The sequence below is a fragment of the Ammospiza caudacuta genome, chromosome 10 (genome assembly GCF_027887145.1).
Source record: "Ammospiza caudacuta isolate bAmmCau1 chromosome 10, bAmmCau1.pri, whole genome shotgun sequence".
NCBI lineage: Eukaryota > Metazoa > Chordata > Aves > Passeriformes > Passerellidae > Ammospiza > Ammospiza caudacuta.
Genome location: NC_080602.1, coordinates 13,799,695 through 13,817,396, shown reverse-complemented (window position 1 = coordinate 13,817,396; position 17,702 = coordinate 13,799,695). Strand labels below are relative to the sequence as shown.

Sequence of the window (17,702 nt, the reverse complement as noted above, 5' to 3'; positions counted from 1 at the left end):
ATACAATCTACGCTGCCTAAAGTATACTGCAATAGCATAATGCAGGGGTAAATTCAGTCAAAATACAGATCAGGAAAATAGAAATGTAAAGTCAATTCAATTTTTACAGTGGAGTTGGTAATTTTCACTTAAAAATGAAGTAACTCTTACATAGTAGCCTAAGAGTAGATGACCTTGCTGAACAGTCTGCAACAGAAGCAAGGTCTAAAACAAAGAGCACAGAAGGCAGCTAGGGAAACAAAGCCAGTGCAGGCAGAAATGCCTGCTGGAGAAATAAGTGATTTTAATGTATTTATTTATGTTAAGAGAAGCATAAGGACCAGGTCAACAGAGACAGCAATGCTGAATACAGTCTACAGCTCACAGAAACTCATGTTCTCTATCTTAGTGCAGTGCATTGTTTGCTCCATTAATCACAAAAAGATGATAACGGTGGTATCACATAAATGTAAGGCTTTGTGCCTGCTCCTTGCCAAGTGCACAGAGCAGGCACTGACTGTGCCAGCAGCCCTGCTCAGGCAAAGGAGTGCATCTGTCACACTCTGTCCCATACCATGGGCTGGACAGCACTCTGGAGGGCTTGGTAACTTCAAACCTGGACAGCTTAAAATTAATCTGAGCTTAGAATTAATCTGAAATTACTATCACTGGGAAGAATTTCGTGTAGTATCTCAATAAAGACAATTTGCTTCTTCACAGTTAGTAAATGTAACAATTGGACAAGGGCACAGAATTATTGTTAGGGGGAGACCAACACTCAGCTTCTAGCCTGGAATATTAACTGGAATGGTGGGGGAAGGCTGGGGAGAAAATAACAGTTTTTTTAAAGAAGTTTTTTACAGTTTAAAAGCGCTAGAGTGATGCAATTTATTTAGTTAATTCAGTTAGTATATATTGCTTTTACTTTGCAACTCTGCGTAGCTCAGAGCTGACAACACAATATTGTCTCCACAAATACTGCACACAAATGGTGATCAGAATAGCAGAATATGCACATTTCCCTTTCTGTCATCTGGAACTGTTATTTAGGGCTGATCTAAGGTCTGAGAATCACTTCAAGGGTTGTGTTCTTTACATTGAAATAGAATTTTTTATTACTCATGTTAATCCAATAGGTAATACACATCTGCAAAGCTGAATATCATGACTTCTGCTGTAGGGTAATGAAAAACAGCAATCAGAGCTCATCTCTTTCTTCTGCTTAGCTAAGGCACTTTCCAAATGATTAATGACACTAGGAAAAAATCTGTATGCACATCTTCATGTAGTGTGGTCTGGCTGAAAAAGTTTGTTGAGGACAAAAATGTTCTTGTCATACATATTTAAGATCTGATATATGCCCTACATAAAATCATGCTGGGCTACATGTGCTCCATTTACTAAATTAATCCCAAAGAACTATTAAATACAAAGTTTTCCCTCAGAGACTGAATTTGTTGACCTTGAGATTGTAACAAAAAGTCTACCAAAACAGTTGTGTTACTTTCTTTCTGCATGAAGACCAAACATAAGAATTATCTGTTTGCTTTTCATCTGAATCACTAGCAGATTTTGAAAACCTGATGTAGTAAAAAAAGAAATAAACTTTCTATTTTTTAAGTCAAATTTGAAGAGCATTTTCCAGCAAAGTACTAAATTTGAAGTTATTCTACATTTTTCATGGGATTACTATCACTATATTTTCTTACTTTTCAAGATACTGTGCTGTTGGAGTGAGCCCTGTTTTCATCCTTTCTTTGCTAGTTAATTCATTTAAGCTCTTTACCCACTCTTACTCTTCTGAGTAATCTAAAACAACTAATCTATGTTTTATACAACTAAAACCAAGTAAACCACAACATACAGCTTTGGCTGGATCAGATAACAAGTATATCTAATTAAAAACATATGATGGTGACCAAATTAAAATACCAGATCTAAACGCTAAAGCTGTGTGTTATTTTTGCTCTAATTAACTTCCATAACATCTCTTAAACTTATTTAGCATTTAAAATTGGATGTCCATTCAAACATTGTGTTGCATTGTAAGTATTTTCACCCCCTTTATGATCAAAGCCCAAGTATAAAATAGCGGGTTTATATGCTTGAATAAATTTAATTTCAATTGATGTAAAGGGGAATACAAAGTATACAAAGAACAGCAATATTAGTGTCCTAACTTTCTATTTATTTAAACATGAAATGCTCACTCAACAACAAAAAATACACCCCAAAGATCTTGTACATAGTAAGCAGAAAAAATTTTTAAAAATCTACTTGACAGACTTTTCTGTAACAGGCCTAAAGCAGAAAATATGATTCTATGGTATTTTGTAACACTGGCAATTGTAAATAATCATATATAGTAAACTAGTAAGGAGTCTGTCAAACACATTTCTGCTTAAGTATTCAATGTCAGTGCTGTGATTTTCTCAAAAAGTGCTCCTTAAAATCAAGTTAAATCGAGCAGTTCTTTAATAATAATTTCACATAATTTTACTAAATATTATTAATTTTAATATTAATTGCACAAGAAATTACATGGTGAAGTCTACTTAAATCTTGTTTCCCCCTAATACCAAAAAGACACTGACAGGGTTGTGCTCATTTCATTAGGAGTTCATCTCCTTTTTTAAAAACAACACTAATTTATCCTGCAAGAGCAATTATAAGAAGTACCACCATCCTACCTTCTCTCCATTTATCTTCTGCAGATTAAAATGGTTCAGTCTGAAGAGAACATAGGATTTCCACAAAGTGAAGTTGACAACTGGATTTCCCTGAGGATCAACTGTCAACTGTTCCATGCGATGCATCTCAGCCAAGGCATTGAACTGCTGCAGTGCCACAAGATTTGTCTCCTTAAACTTCAGGTGCTAAAGAAAGTCAAACCCCAATAAATTAAATAAGGAAACAAAGAGTGAACACAATGATTCTATTATGTGCCACTCCATTTTCAAACTGTAACACTCATGTGTCTGATGCAGCAAGTGAGCTCATTTCATTTGAGGTCTCTATAGCAAAACACATCAATGCATGAACCTAGTGCTGTATTATTTATACTAAGAGTCAACATTACAAGCCCCAAGCAATGTAAAATCTTTACTTAAAGCAGGAATATTTTCAATGTTACATAAAGCAATGATACTACTTAAACAACACCTACGTTAATTCTACAAGTAAAGCACCTGCAATATCTACAGATAAAAGTAAGTACAATACATGCTTTTAAAATATTCTTCCCTTTTCAGGCACAGGGTGCTGGCCTAAAGCATACCCTGCCCTACACTAATGTTCCTATGAGCATGGTGTGTGCTACACAGTAGCATTAATGCGGGAAGAGCTAGTGGGAAAAGTTGATGGTGAAGGTAAAAATTTAGTTGTGATTCTGCTATCGCCCACAAATTGTCCCTCACCCACAGTGAAACAATTGTTTCATTAAGACATAAATTTGTCTTGAGCTCCCCACAAATTGATCAGTCTCAATTAAACCATTAAGTTTTGTTATACTCAAAATCTTGAGAAGCAGCAGGGAGCTCCAGAGCCAGTCAATCTGAGCTACAAGTTGCTTGCTCAGATAATGTTTGTTATCTCTGTTTTACTATTTGCATCAAAATGACTGATTTGAATGACTAAGAAAAAAACAGAGACAAACTGAACAGACTTCTCATTCATGTTGCTTTTCTCCATCAAGAACTGAGGAATTTCATTAACTGTGTTGATTTAGTCAGCTATTCCTTCTAATCTTCATCTTTTTATCCTATCAGCAATTTGCTCTTTGAACTGACACACAAATGAAGTCTTTCTGCTACCATGGTTTCATAACAATACTGTATTTACACACAAGTTTTGCAGCTTAAAAATAATTAGGTAGGTCAAAGGAATTAAAAGAAATAAAAATCAGTCTGAAAATAAATCTAAATTTAAATTATTAATTTTAAAGTATCAAGGTTATCATTATAACAGAAGGAAATTTGCAATTCTTAACTGTATCTATTGACATGAAAGCACTTAGTGAGGGGGCTATGCCAAAGTAAGGTTCTATTGGACAATCCATATTCCATAGTAAGGTTCTATTGGACAATCCCTATTCCATATTAAGGTTCTATTGGACAATCCATATTCCATAGTAAGGTTCTATTGAACAATCCATATTCCATATTAAGGTTCTATTGGACAATCCCTATTCCATATTAAGGTTCTATTAGACAATCCATATTCCATAGTAAGGTTCTATTAGACAATCCATATTCCATAGCTGTTCAGAGCTGAAACATGAGGCATGCTCACCACACAGTTAGGGAATTTTGTCTTCACTTTTGCTAACACTTGAACAATTTCATCAAATTCTATGAACATAAAGGAGACTGTGGCAATAATGCCAGCTGTTTGAACACTCCAGTTTCGATCCAGGCACTCCAGTGCCCCAGCACCATACAAGCCAAGAGTGTCTCCCTCCACCTCCACTAAATGAGACTCCAGAACAGACAAGCCTTGTACTGCACTGCTCAGGATTGTATCAAGAGATCTGTAGAGGAAATAAAAATACAGTGATATAAATGAGATGATTTTGAAATAATATCATCACTCTACCAAATAAGAGTCCTTTCTTTTACCAAAACTCGACTGTCAAATGCAATGGCATTGCTCAGTATTCATTTTCAGTACCCCATCTGGTTCAAATACAGTAAAGGCTGGAAAACCCTTCTTCCATCAAGTAACACTGTATTTGTTCTACTTCTTCAGCAGAAAGGGTCTGGGTGTATTTGAGTTGGTGGTGGGGTCAAATTAAATAAAGAGTCCATTCATATTTAGTAATTGGCTTTAAAATTTGAGCTGAAGAATGGTAACCTAGCATGTTTCATATTGCTTTAGATATCTAAACAAAGCTTCAAACAATGTATTTATTTAAGCAATGTCCCCTTCACATTCTGTTTGCTATGTGAAATGTAAAAGTGGACATAAGCAATAACTCAAGCATTTCTTTCAAATAATGTGACCTTTCCAATTCACAAGAGCAATTTTTAAATTGAGCAATAAATTCAGGTATTCCTGAATACTATCTCTTTTTGTCCTACTTCAAACATGATACAAACATGAGACACTCAGCTGGCTGGACCTAAAGTGTACAAAGACCTAAGAATAAGCACAAATTTCAGGTTTAGAAAGTTATGTAATGACTGTTATTATTTTATTCTCTACCACATTCTTAGTCTTGTTAATGTATTTTGACTATCAGCAATCTGATGTTCTCTTGACAATAAGAATCAGAACTCTAAAATTTCACTCAACTGAAAATGTTGAGAGCCCACCACTTGATATGTGAAGCTCTAATTACTTATCTATTCTGAATTTCACCTGCAATTTTATTGCTTAGTAGCTCATCTTGCAATTCTTCACTATGATAAAACACATACATCAAAACAGCACCATTTCTCAAGCAATGGGAATTTCTTCATTAATAGAGAAACAGTCAAACTACCATAGTTACACTGCCTTGGTCATTGGGGGAGGGATTACCAACACTGAATTAAATGACAAAGAAACCAAGCAAGCAAGAAAGCAATGGGCAAATGCATTCAGGGGAAACCTTTGGAAGCACAAGAATAGAAAAGATGATGGCAATTTCAACATGCTAAGGAAAAAGTGTTTCAAAAGATGTAGCACTTGATTTGAGATAAGAACCAGTTCTAGCCATACAAGACTGAAACTCAGATGGGTTCTGGTTGTGAGAGACACAGACTTCCTGAGCATCCCTGACATTTGCAGCATTGACCAGGGACAGCAGGAAGCTGTACTTGCTATTGAATTTGTGCAGACTACTTTTTCAGGCATTTGCCTGAGCTAGCCAAGGTTGAAGTGCTACTTTGGTTTTAGCCAAATCCAAGACATACAGTGCTCATTAAGTTCTGCAGTAGTTTCTCACCACATGGCCACTTTTTTAGATGTAAATAAGCAAAAATAATATCTTTTAAACCAAAAAACACTAACATTATCTTGAGAATAAAACTAAATCTGGTAACTGCTACTGTTATTGCATGGGTGTGAAAGCAGTCTAATAAAAGATGCTGCAGTTCAAACTAAGAGCCTGAATTCAACTATGAAACCTCTTGATACACAAAGAGATTAGAAATCTTCATAATGCTCATACATCTTCATTTTGTTCATTTAAACTGAAGGCAACAATCTAAGCTGTTAAGGAAATGAATAGCCTCAAGAAGGCTCAGGAATTCACATTTGACATTTCTTGTAAACATTTCTTGTAAACATTTAACATTTCTTGTAAACATTCCTTTATTTAGCAAAATCACATAATAATTTAGCTTGCACTTCTTTAGGCAATGAGTTGCTGTTCTATTTCTTTTTAAACATGTTACCCACTTCTAATGGTCAAAAGCAAAGTAAGCCATCTTTTCAGGGTTGCTGTGCATATGTTGTATTTTTGATAACAAAATACAGCAGGATCTCAGTGGTGAGAAGCAGTAACCTGGAACTGAAGACTTGAACAGGTAAAAGCATCACCAAATAAAATACCTGCTTTCTTCAGGAAATACAAATGCAGCACTGCCATTGATCTGGCAGGGCTCATTTTCTTTATCTTTGTTTAAAGAAGCCTCAAGAGCGATTTGGTTCTGCTGGATCTCCCACTGCCGGGCGATGTTACCGATCGTTAACCGCTTCTTTTCCTGAAATGAGATACACAGGGCACCGTGAGGCATGTCAGGGCAGGAGCAGCACATTTGTTTGGTCTGAAATGTGCTGCTCAAGCAAAACATTTTCAATTGTTTCAAATTGAAGAAACTGTACTAGTGGTTGGTGGTTATGCATTAAAATCAATGCATTGTTCTAGTGCTATTTTGCATAAGTGCCAGCACATAATTTCACAAAATTTGCAATAAAGAAACAAGAAAAGTAACATAATAAATCCACAAATTATGAAAGCATGAAGTTAAGCTACTTAGGACATGGAAACTGCTACTTGTGCAAGTTTTTCCATTTTAAAGAGCTCAAAACTCTAGCTCATGTTCCATTTGCCATGGGAGTTCTGATGCTCTCTGGTTAGTGCTCAACACTTACAGACTTCCACAATGACTGAGCCCATGTCACAGAAAGGGAGGGAAGTTGGAATCATCAGTGGTTTTTATCACAACAGTCTTTAGAAAATTCTGTTTGTTCTCAAGGCTGAGGGTCTCAACCTCAATTACTGTACAGCTCTACTGCTTTTATTAGCCCTCAGATGTGGGCTGCTGGATTCCTACAGAACTCCAAAAACTTCCACGAGTTCCTTCTACATAAAGCAAACTTTACAAGTGTGAAGATTCTGCTAGCAGTAATGTTCTCTTGTTCCAGTAAATATTAAGTTCGACCACTATTGGAAAGGAATGACATTCTCTATACATTTCAAAGTACATCTCAAGCCTTCCCAGAAGAGTGGGTTGGAAGCAATAAAAGAGAAGTCTGGAAAAAGAGATGAAGAAATTCTGTTGTTTGGACAGGCAAGTATCAGCAAGGGAAAAAGAAGAGATGACCTTGGTGAAATAAACATTTTCAATGCAGGGCATACAGGAAAACAGCAATTGTTTGCTACTGAACGAGTGCCTATAATTTCATTTACATTTTCTATAGCATAAGAAATGTTTGAGAAATGTGATGGTAAAAAAATTGCAGAACATAATTCTCTAAATATTTTTTTCAGATTTAACTATGAAGAAACCTATAGTTGACAACTTTTTTGCTGGACATTGTATCTATGAGCATATTTGTTCAATTCAAATGGGTGGAACAGGAAAAAAGCCTGAATCATAACAACCCATTCACAAAGAAAAATCTACAAAATCATCAAATAATATGAAAAATATTGGTATTTGGCCATTATGCCACTTACCTATTTGAAGATAGGAAATATACTTTGATAAAATTAAAGTCTAAAATGTAATGTTGAAATTTATTAATGATGATGCTAGGTGTTAAAAATATTTTTTCTTCTAAGGAATTTTTCCACTAGCAAAAAGCACCTCAAAATATAGGCCACCAAGACAATCTCTCAGCTACAAGGAAATATTGAATCAATGGTTAAGAACATGAACTACGAATAAATACCTACTTTTTTTTTCCTATTCAAAGAGACATTTTCAACAGCATGAGACAATGTCATATATGAAAATTATTTATTAATTTTCATTTTGTGATGCTACTAAGATCTATCACCAACACTTCAAATCTGAAGAGACTTTCAATACATCAATATCTTGCAGGGAAAGAAGAAATACCAAAACCAAACAAACACACTGCTTAAAAAACCCAAAACCACCCCTCAAACCATATCTAAGCCTTTTTTTTTTTATTATATCAATATTTTTTAATCAAACAGAAATATACAAGGATACTAATATACAGGAAATCAAAACATATTCTTATTCACTGGACACAAAATTTTTCACCCCTATTCTCTTGGGGATATACTTAAAACATCTTTTAACATACTGTTAACATTCTGTTTGTGTCTTTTTATTTTTCAGTTCTATATGTTTGCTACACTTCTTATGGCCTCCTGCAACTAATCCAGTGTAATCTCCTTCATGAAATATGATTTCACCTAGGAACCTTAATATGGACATGAAAATTTCTTGTTTATTTGAATGCCAAATTGAAAGAGATTGTTTGTATAGGCATTACTGGCTAACAAAAAAAAAACAAAAAAAAACCCAACAAAAACCTAAAGAAAAAAGTAGACAGCTTTTTCCTCAAAAAAAAAAAAAGGGATTTGGAGCCAAATGATGATTTGGAGCCAGATTCTGGATCTTTGGTCTCCTGTGAGGAGCACAGCTCATGCAGTCAACAGCCCCATGATGAGTGCTGTGGAGGGCAGCAGGGTCTCCCCTGGTGGGGCACTTCTGTCTGTGTGTGTCAGCACCAAGCAGGCCAGCTGGGCTGGGAGATAAGCTAGACCAGAGTTGTGCTGACAGACACACAGCTGGAGCCTGCCTGTGCCCTCAGGGCCCCTTCACTCTATCCACAGAAAGGAATAAATTCAATGGGAGAAAATGAAGGAAAAACTACTTCAGATCAGCCTGCATGGCTGCAGCCCAAGTATTCACCTGGAAAGGGGAGACCAAGGAATGTGAAATCACTGGAGAAATCCTTTACTTTAGCCTGGATTTATGAAAATGAAGTTTGCCATCCACTAACGTGTATCACACTCGTGTTCCACATGGGCTTTCTGCTGAAGTGTACCTTGCACGTGTGACTGAACAGAGTGTCACTCATGGAGTGCACTGCTGAAGCTGTGAAAATAGATAGAGGCATACTGGGATATATAATACAATAGCTGCAGCAAAAATAGGGATATGAATGAATCCTGTAAACTGGTTTACAGTAGCCTTAGAAGAGCCAAGGCAATACCTTAAGCAAGGTCTGTCTGTGGCTTTCACGCTTCCTCTCTTCCTCTTTCCTGGCTGCAATAGATGCCATACGTCTTTCTTCTTCCTACATGAAAAACAAAAAACAAATTCCTAAAGGGAGGAACTAAGCCAGTTCTGAAAAGTATTACTGATAAATTATGTTCTTGTGTTGGTATTTGAAATGGAAATTTTCATTTTAACACAATTTCAGAATTTTTATCATCTTAATGTTTCTAAATACTATTAAAACCAATCAAATTTATTATAAATAAGTCAAGAAAAACAGAATAAATAACTACTCAGATAAAAACACTGAAGATAAAGCTAGTTAAAAGTAATATACATGAGTCTTTGAAAAAGTATAAAGCATTAGGTGACCATGAAAAATATTTTCAGATATGACACTGCAATACATCTTCATATCTTGATAGTAGTTTTTGCAATTAGCAGGATTATTTTTATTGTAAAAAAAACACACAGAGCAAAAAAGCTGGGTTCTATTTATGCTTGAATCATAATCCGTGTTTAATTTTCACCGTTATAAGCCATTTCCAGAGCCTGGCTTTTTTCAATCAGCAACAGAACTTGAGAAGAACAGAACATTTTCAATGTTAGCTATTCCATGACCATTATGCCTCATCAACATTATTGCCTAATGACGAAGTCTCAAAAAGAAAGCCATTGATTTCTAAACTATGAAAGTGAAGCTGCCTAATTTTCCTGGTACAGCATTTTGATTCTGCAATATACCCATATTAGGTTGGATGCCCCTTGTTTACAGAAGTCTAAACATTCTCACAGCACAGTATTTTTAGAACATATATTTTCCAAGTAACAAAAGAAATGTTCACTATGAAGTAAAAAGTGTAGATTCTTTCCAACACAAATATTTGGGAAGCATACTTTAACTTATTTTGATTTATTTCACATGCCATTTGAGCGTTTCTATTGAAGCCTCTTCTCAGAACATATGAAAAGTGTTTTCATTTCCTCAAAATAGAAAGCTCCTGTCCAAACCTTTTCATTTTCTAGAAAAGTTATATGTTAACAAAATTAACAAACAAAAATGAACAGAAAGCACCATCAACCAGTAAGAAAAATTGACATGTCAAAATTACTACATAAATACAACATGCTGTGTTTAGAGCATTGTAAGAGCCCCTAAGCACATGGGTGAGTGCTTACTGGAAGATAAAATAAAACAGGAACTTCACACTTAGCATGGCCATTACATTTTTAAGAAAACAATTTCCAAAACATAAGAAGTTCAGTGCATGTAGCAGACTTGTTCTGATCTGTGTGCAGTCCCCCTGAAACCCACTGACACACCATGGAGTTTGGCATCAGTCTGAAAAGGGGTTATAGAACAGATTTTCAAACTGTTCCTCCATGACTTAAACCTAATATCATACATTAAACAACAGCAGTACCTCAATGCACAGTAAGGCAAGAGGCTTTGGACAGAGTAAGCTTCTCTAACACAATTATATGCAAGAATTTCCTTGGAACACTAACTGGAAAGCCCCCTTTTTTTTTTTAATTTATTTATTCTCAATGCAGCTTGTCTTTTACTGGTGAAATTCTGTTGGCAGCCTCCTCTGCTACTGGGCTTTCAAGCTACTCCTAAACAGGGTATTTCCAAGGGGCTATTGCCATGGAATTACAGCATAATCCTGGTTAGAAGGACTTCTGTAGGTCACCAGTGCATGTTAAAAGAGATCACCACTAACAGAATAACAAAAAAAAGCACACATGGACACAGAAGGCCTTCTAGATGCCACTGCAACAAAGTACCACACAATGAAATCCAGCATTGAATGGGAGAGTTCAGGGGAAGGCTGTGAAAATAATGAACTAAACCCCATGCAGGCAATGTGTCACAAATGTGAATGCATCATTAATAATGCAAATAAAAATGTACTGTTCCTTAAGATATTATTCAAAATTTTAAGAACTGCAAACATTATCCCAATTATGTATTACATTATTCTGTTAGTGTTTTGTGTAAAAAAACCCAAGTCTTAAAATAAAAGAGAAACACTAGCAAACTACTTTAGTGCTATCTTTCTTTAGAAAACAGGTTAGATTTGTTTCAGGGATTTTTAAAAAAAATTTAATTTTTTTTAAATTAAATTTTTTTTAAATTTAAATTGACTGTGTATCTATGCTTTTCAACTAGGCTTCCTAAAGAAACAAGCTTTTAGTAATTTTTTTGTCTTCATCTTCTCTAATCACTTTTCAACACATTGATAATATCAAATAACAATGTTTAGAAGGCTTAAATTAAGGGACTTTTCTTGTTCCCTAGAAGTTTGATTATATTAAACTGGTGTGCAGAAAGCAGAGAAATGCGAGCTAGTTTTACCACCAAGGAAGAGGGAGCACAAACTATCCATTCTATTTGGCAGAAAACATCTGGCCATTCATCAGACTCAGTTTCAAACTAACTGAGCTGGTGTTGTGTTTCACACTGGTGGAGGTGAGAGCTAGATAACATTATTAGACAACTAGCCTTCATTAAATTTATTTGTTTCAAAACAACTTGCTGTAGTTTTTTCCTAAGTTTTAAAGCAAAAGTTCCCTAATCAGTTTTCTCTCAGCTTCTACAAATCTCTCCTTTCTCTATCTTCCTTCCCAAAGCTGTCCCTTAATCCAGCCCAGATGTGCACGTCATGACTGCCTCCCATGCAGGAGGGTCTGCTGCCCCCACTGAAGTCAGTCCTGGGCCTTCCTTGCCAACACAGTCTCCATACAAAGATCAAAACCAACTAACGCAAACTACATTCTAACAAGATTATTAACTGAATAAGGCTTTTTTCCTTGATCAAGAGTTTATCCTAATTACAGATGTTTTAAAAACACTTATTCTTTTCTAAAAGAAGCTAGTTTATCCAAAAATAAAATACATCCTTAGCTTTACTCAGTATTCATAAAGGCAGAGTGATGGAGAAAATCTCTGAATAAAGATCAAGGGCCACATCTACATACGCATTCCTGATTAATCTTACACATTCTTGATTAACCTTACACAACACATGCAAGCAATCTTAAAAAACACCTTTCCCAGGAACCCACAAAGTACTCCCCAGAGTACTGAACAAGTTATGAAGCAAACCGCTGCACAGCCTTGCCACAACTCATTTTTCCTGCCATCCCTTCTCTTTAAGAAAGGATTTGTGAGGAGCTGGATCCCCTCCCTGTGTCACTCGTTTCCCCGGCTGGTTGTGTCCGTGTCCGTGCCTCTGTCTGTCCCTGTCCGGCCGGACAAGGCGCGGACGCGCTCCCGCCGCGGTCCGTGAGGGCTCTGCCGTGCCCATGGCGCCCCCTGGCGGCCCCCGCGCGCTCTGCAGCAGCGCCGATCGCTGCCCGCCCGGTGAGGGGAGGGAATCCCGGGGAACCGGAGAGGATCCGCACGGACCGCAGCGAACGCACGCGTTCCTCCTCACCGCCGCATTGCTATTGTTCAAACAAGGTCCTTTCAACAAATGACACGATTTAAGTCACACTTAAGTGTCTTATTTCCCAGTGGAAAGAAAAAAAATACCGTTAGGGATCCCTCCCTAAAAAAACCCCCTCAGTGTGGGAACTCAGAACATCCCTCTGGCTGTCCAGGATGGCCAGGACCCCTTCCAGGGGGCTCAGAGACCCTGGCACAGAGACCAAAACACCTGTGGGTTTGATTATGACCCATGGAGCAAATTAGCAACCTTAGATGAAGATCAGCAAGCCACAACAGTTTAGGTAGAATAACAGTGAAGTTATCATGGGGTGGAAAAAGTAGATTTTTGGGGTTTTGGTATCAGGGTTCAGGAGGCAAGATGGAGGGAACTGGGCGTGTCCAGCCTTTTCTTCTTCTTCTTGGCCTCCATCTTCAGCTGTGATGTTGGCACTTACAGACTGGTTTAGAGTAGAAGCTCACTGTCTAACATAGGTGATGGGTATTAGAAAGTAATTGTAAATATTGTATATGTAGTTTCTAGTATAAAGACATAAAACTCCCCTGGGGGCAGGCAGAGTGCCTGGAACTGTCCTGCTGGATGGACCTCAGCAGGGCAGGAGAAAGAATTTTATAGATAAGATACAATAAACAACCTCGAGACCGAGAAATTAAGAGCTCCAACTCATTCTTCAAGTGCCCGGGCTGGGAAAAGAGACTTTTAACATTCTTGGGGTCACAGCAACCCAAAAGATCCCAAGACCTCAGAACACTTTATGGTAGTGATGGAATACAGTCATGAAATCTATTCTGGATAGAGCAGTAGAACCTACTCCCTGATCAGCAATGAAATGTCTAAGCAAATAATCAAAACCAAACACAGCTCTCTTATTTTAAGCTTCTAAAACGTATAAAACCTCAATGAAAAATTCAAAGCTTTAATTCTAAGAAGACACAGCTTGTGTTTAAATCTGGCAACATTTAAAAAAATTTGCATTATATATCATATTTACACACACATATAGGAATATATACACACTTAGCAAATTCTCATGAGAAAGTCTGTTGGAAGTGATGGATAGCAAATGTTCCTGGTTCTGTAACTCCTTAGTAAGGAATATGTATACATTTCAATCATATTTAAATACTTTATTACATATCTGCAGACAATCTCTGCTTACTATTACCAAAGAGTGGGAAAAAAGAAATAGGTCCTAATCAAACTGCAAGCACCACTAGGCAGGCCCCCTTTTCAAAAAGTTCAACATACAAAGCAGGGTGAAAAATCTTCAGAGCCCAAAAAAACAACCATTATGGCAGGTTAACCAAGATAAATAATCACAAATGCAACCTGAGCCTGCTCTGACTGTGGGGCTCTGCAGAAGCCCATTCCATTCATCCAGTCCCATAACCATGCAGCTAAGGTGAGGTGAAGGTGTAACTGTGAGTTACTGACAGGGACACAAGTGAACACAGGAGTCCATCCAGCTACAATAATTCAGCCTCCTGCCCAGTCTTTAGGCCTTTAGACTGAGCTACCAAAGGTTCAAGAAAGCAAAAGATTTCCATTGAGCTGATGTTTCAGGTGCACAACACCAAGTGGTTGGGTTTCCAGCTGAAAATCATCTTGTATGGACAATGAACAAGTGAAGAGCATTACAGGTGCTTAATCTCACTGATTTTATCACAACTGAGTCTGTGCTTCAGTGCTTCAAGAGCTTCAATCTTACATTCAAAAAGGGCTTAGGAATGAGGTAGCCTAAGAAAACATCAGCTTCCACACATGTCAGTGTTTAAGAGTTGTCATAATTCAACACAATCCCTTGTCTAAAGACAGTCTACCCCAACCTAAAAATAATTACAGTGCACAAATATTTTATTCCAAGTACAGTGTCTTTGGTTTTCATGGCACCTCTGTGTTTCTGAATAGTGCCCTCAGGCAGAGAGAGTTGTCATTTTGCACCAGGGCTCCTTTCTCCAGGGAATCCTGTGGAAAAAGCCTGGCACCAAAGTGTGTACCTTCTTGAAACCAAACATGAATGAAGCTTCCAAGTCTCATAAAAACTTCTGACAATATCCTTCAGTAAAAGAAAAGTTAAAATCAGAACAAATAATTGTGCAAAACTCAGTTCTTGAGCAGAAAACTTCTGAACAAATTAGTGAATATTCCTAGTCAGAATAAAACCCAACAGTCATCCAACTCTCAGTTTTTTACAAGACAAAGCAATGCCAAAGTTCAAAATGCCTAAATGTTCTTCAGGCTGATGAAGAAATGATCCTATAAATGTAATTAGATGTATGTAAAAAATAAATGTAATTATTTTTTACACTAATCAAGAGTGCAAGTCACATGCTCAACACTGCAAGATCTAACCCCACCAGGTTAGATCTAACCTTAGAGCTGACAGCAACAACATATTGCAGTGCTAGGCAGAATAGCTGGATTTGGTATTGCCAGCTCTTTAATTTTACCACAGATCCCATGATACTTGTTATTTTTCTTTAAATCCCAGTTTCTTAAGTCACACGATTATCTGGGTAGCAGTTTTATTGGAGAAAATATATAGCACCCTCTACGTGAAGAAAAATGCTAAAAGGCTCAAAAACCAGAAGGCAAATAAAGAGTAAAACACATTATTTTTACAAGTAGGTTTATGAGCAGCACAACTGGTGAAGCCTGGTTTTCTATGGCTTTGTGTCTTTGTGGTTGATTCTCTGATGTTTAACAAGGTGCAAACCCAGATTAAGTTCTTCCCATGGCTGTGAATTTCTGACAACTTTCCCCCCATACAGATCTCATAGAGCCTAAAAGGAGTTTGAGCTCTTTCTACAGTTTTCTCTATCACTGATATTTCCACCAGGATCCGTCCCCTCTTGACAAGGGTTAAAATGGGGAGATGGAGAGATATTTTCTTTATGCAACTCAAGTTTCTGAAATAATACTGATAAAACAAGTTTTTAAAAGCAAAGTGATTAACAATTATTAAGGCAGTTTAAAGTCATAATAAAAGTTATTATTAAAGTCAGTATAAAATACAAAAGCCCCTGAAGCTTAGAATATCTGTGAACAAACAAGTATTTAGTATTTTCAATGATGGAAGCAGAAATCTCATGTCCCAAAGCACTGTCTTTTTAACAGTAATGTTTTCCACACACGTTATATTTTTCAGCCTAACTGGCTCTATGAAAAAGCATCAGCTGCAGCTCACAATGCAGCACAGCCTTTGTGCAAAGCAAATGAGCATTTAAAAGAAGGTGTATGTGTCCGCATCTGGTCCAAAAATTACCACTGTATCACTGTTGCTTGCTGCTGGACAGATTTATCTGGTAAGAAATCATGCTTACACATCACTTTTGAGTAGGCACAGAATAATTTGCATTCTATATTAAAAGAATATATATCCTATGCTAAAAGACAAAATAGCTGGCATTACGGTAAGACCCTGGTGATTGTCCTTCGTTCCCTGGAGTGGATTTTCAAGAAGCCTGTAGGAGACTGAGTCCTCTCTCCCTTATCAAGGTTACTTGAACTTGAGCAGCAGAAACAGAAATTATCAGGGAGAGTAGGTTAGGAAGAGAGAAATACAGACAAGACACACAACCTGTGTGATCACCAGATCTCGCTAGGGAGGCTGATTAAAGAAACCAATTAAATTCTTAAATAAAGGATACCAATTACAGCAGTTTTAGGGCAAACAGACCACTACTTTGGAAGAAATGTGCTGTCCCTTCTCAGCTATACAACAAATCAGCAAAGTCTGTTAGGAAAATTCTAACCAAAAGCTTTGCAGGCTCTCTCATGTCTCATGGCAGCTGAACACGCAGCATTTGCTGCTGGAGTTGAACCACTTCAAAATAAACATGTTAAATGAAGTAAAAATGCAAACCCTTACTTTATACTGAACTAAAGAAAAGGGTTAGAGTTTTAAATACTGTAATGTCTCTTCACCATTCAATTCCATACTAAATTAAGAAAAAAAAGTTTGTATTTTTAATATACACATACACACAGAAATGCCTGCATTTTACTTCTGATTTGAAGTATCTATTAAATTTGATGAAAACAGAAATTTCTTACTGTGATTCTCTTCATATCTAGCTGTCGGAGCTGCATCATATGATGGAGAACAGTGTGTTTGTACCATGTCTCCTGAGCTATTGGATTGCCATCAAGGGTGATATCTGACAAGGATGAGGAATCAGCAAGGCACAGAATATCCTCAAAACTGTAACCAAAAGAGTTTAAAGTTTTAATGTCATGGAGTAGGAATAATTTTGAGGTGGAAGATTTTATCTCTTAAGGACAGAACATAAATATTTAACTGTACTGAACACTTCCACCTATCAATACCATATATGACAAATACAAGTGCTCTGAAATACCAGCAGCTGCTGCTGGCAGACTTTTTATTCCCTTCACATACAGGTAAAAAGAGTTCCAGAATAAGGAGAACTATAGGAGTACTTAAATCAAACCCCCTGCTAAAATATGATACATATAAATCCATATTCAGAAATATAATAGATGTATTTGCCATCAAGGGCAGCATGAAAAACCTGGAAAGTAAAAGGAGAGAAAGCCAACCACAAATATCACAGAATGATCCTAGGTGTTTGAATCATCATTAATATTGGAAGTAAAACAACTACACATCATAATCTTCAAAACAGATTAGTCCATTAGTTTGAATTCAGACTACAAACTCTAACCAGCTGGCTTCTTAGAACACATCAGATTTGGTTACCTGTCAAAAATAACTGACCTGTGTAAAATGCATTTAGAGATGTATAACCTCTGTAGTGGTCCTTTCATTGAAAATGAAATGTGAAAAGAAAGCAGCTCAGATATTTAGTACTTTTAAACATCAGACAACTATTTGACTGGA

At 36.8% G+C, this 17,702-nt stretch overlaps 1 protein-coding gene across 1 annotated transcript in view; it reads right to left on the bottom strand.

Moving 5' to 3' along the window:
* The window catches only part of LRRC49 (leucine rich repeat containing 49), a 40,490-nt gene that overhangs the window by 5,188 nt on the left and 17,600 nt on the right, over window positions 1-17,702 (bottom strand). Inside the window, exons 9-13 of the mRNA XM_058811429.1 lie at window positions 16,895-17,042; window positions 9,382-9,465; window positions 6,514-6,665; window positions 4,270-4,507; window positions 2,670-2,855 (exon numbers count right to left, since the gene is read on the bottom strand). Coding sequence (XP_058667412.1) covers window positions 2,670-2,855; window positions 4,270-4,507; window positions 6,514-6,665; window positions 9,382-9,465; window positions 16,895-17,042 — 808 coding nt within the window. The remainder of the gene's footprint in view (window positions 1-2,669; window positions 2,856-4,269; window positions 4,508-6,513; window positions 6,666-9,381; window positions 9,466-16,894; window positions 17,043-17,702) is intronic.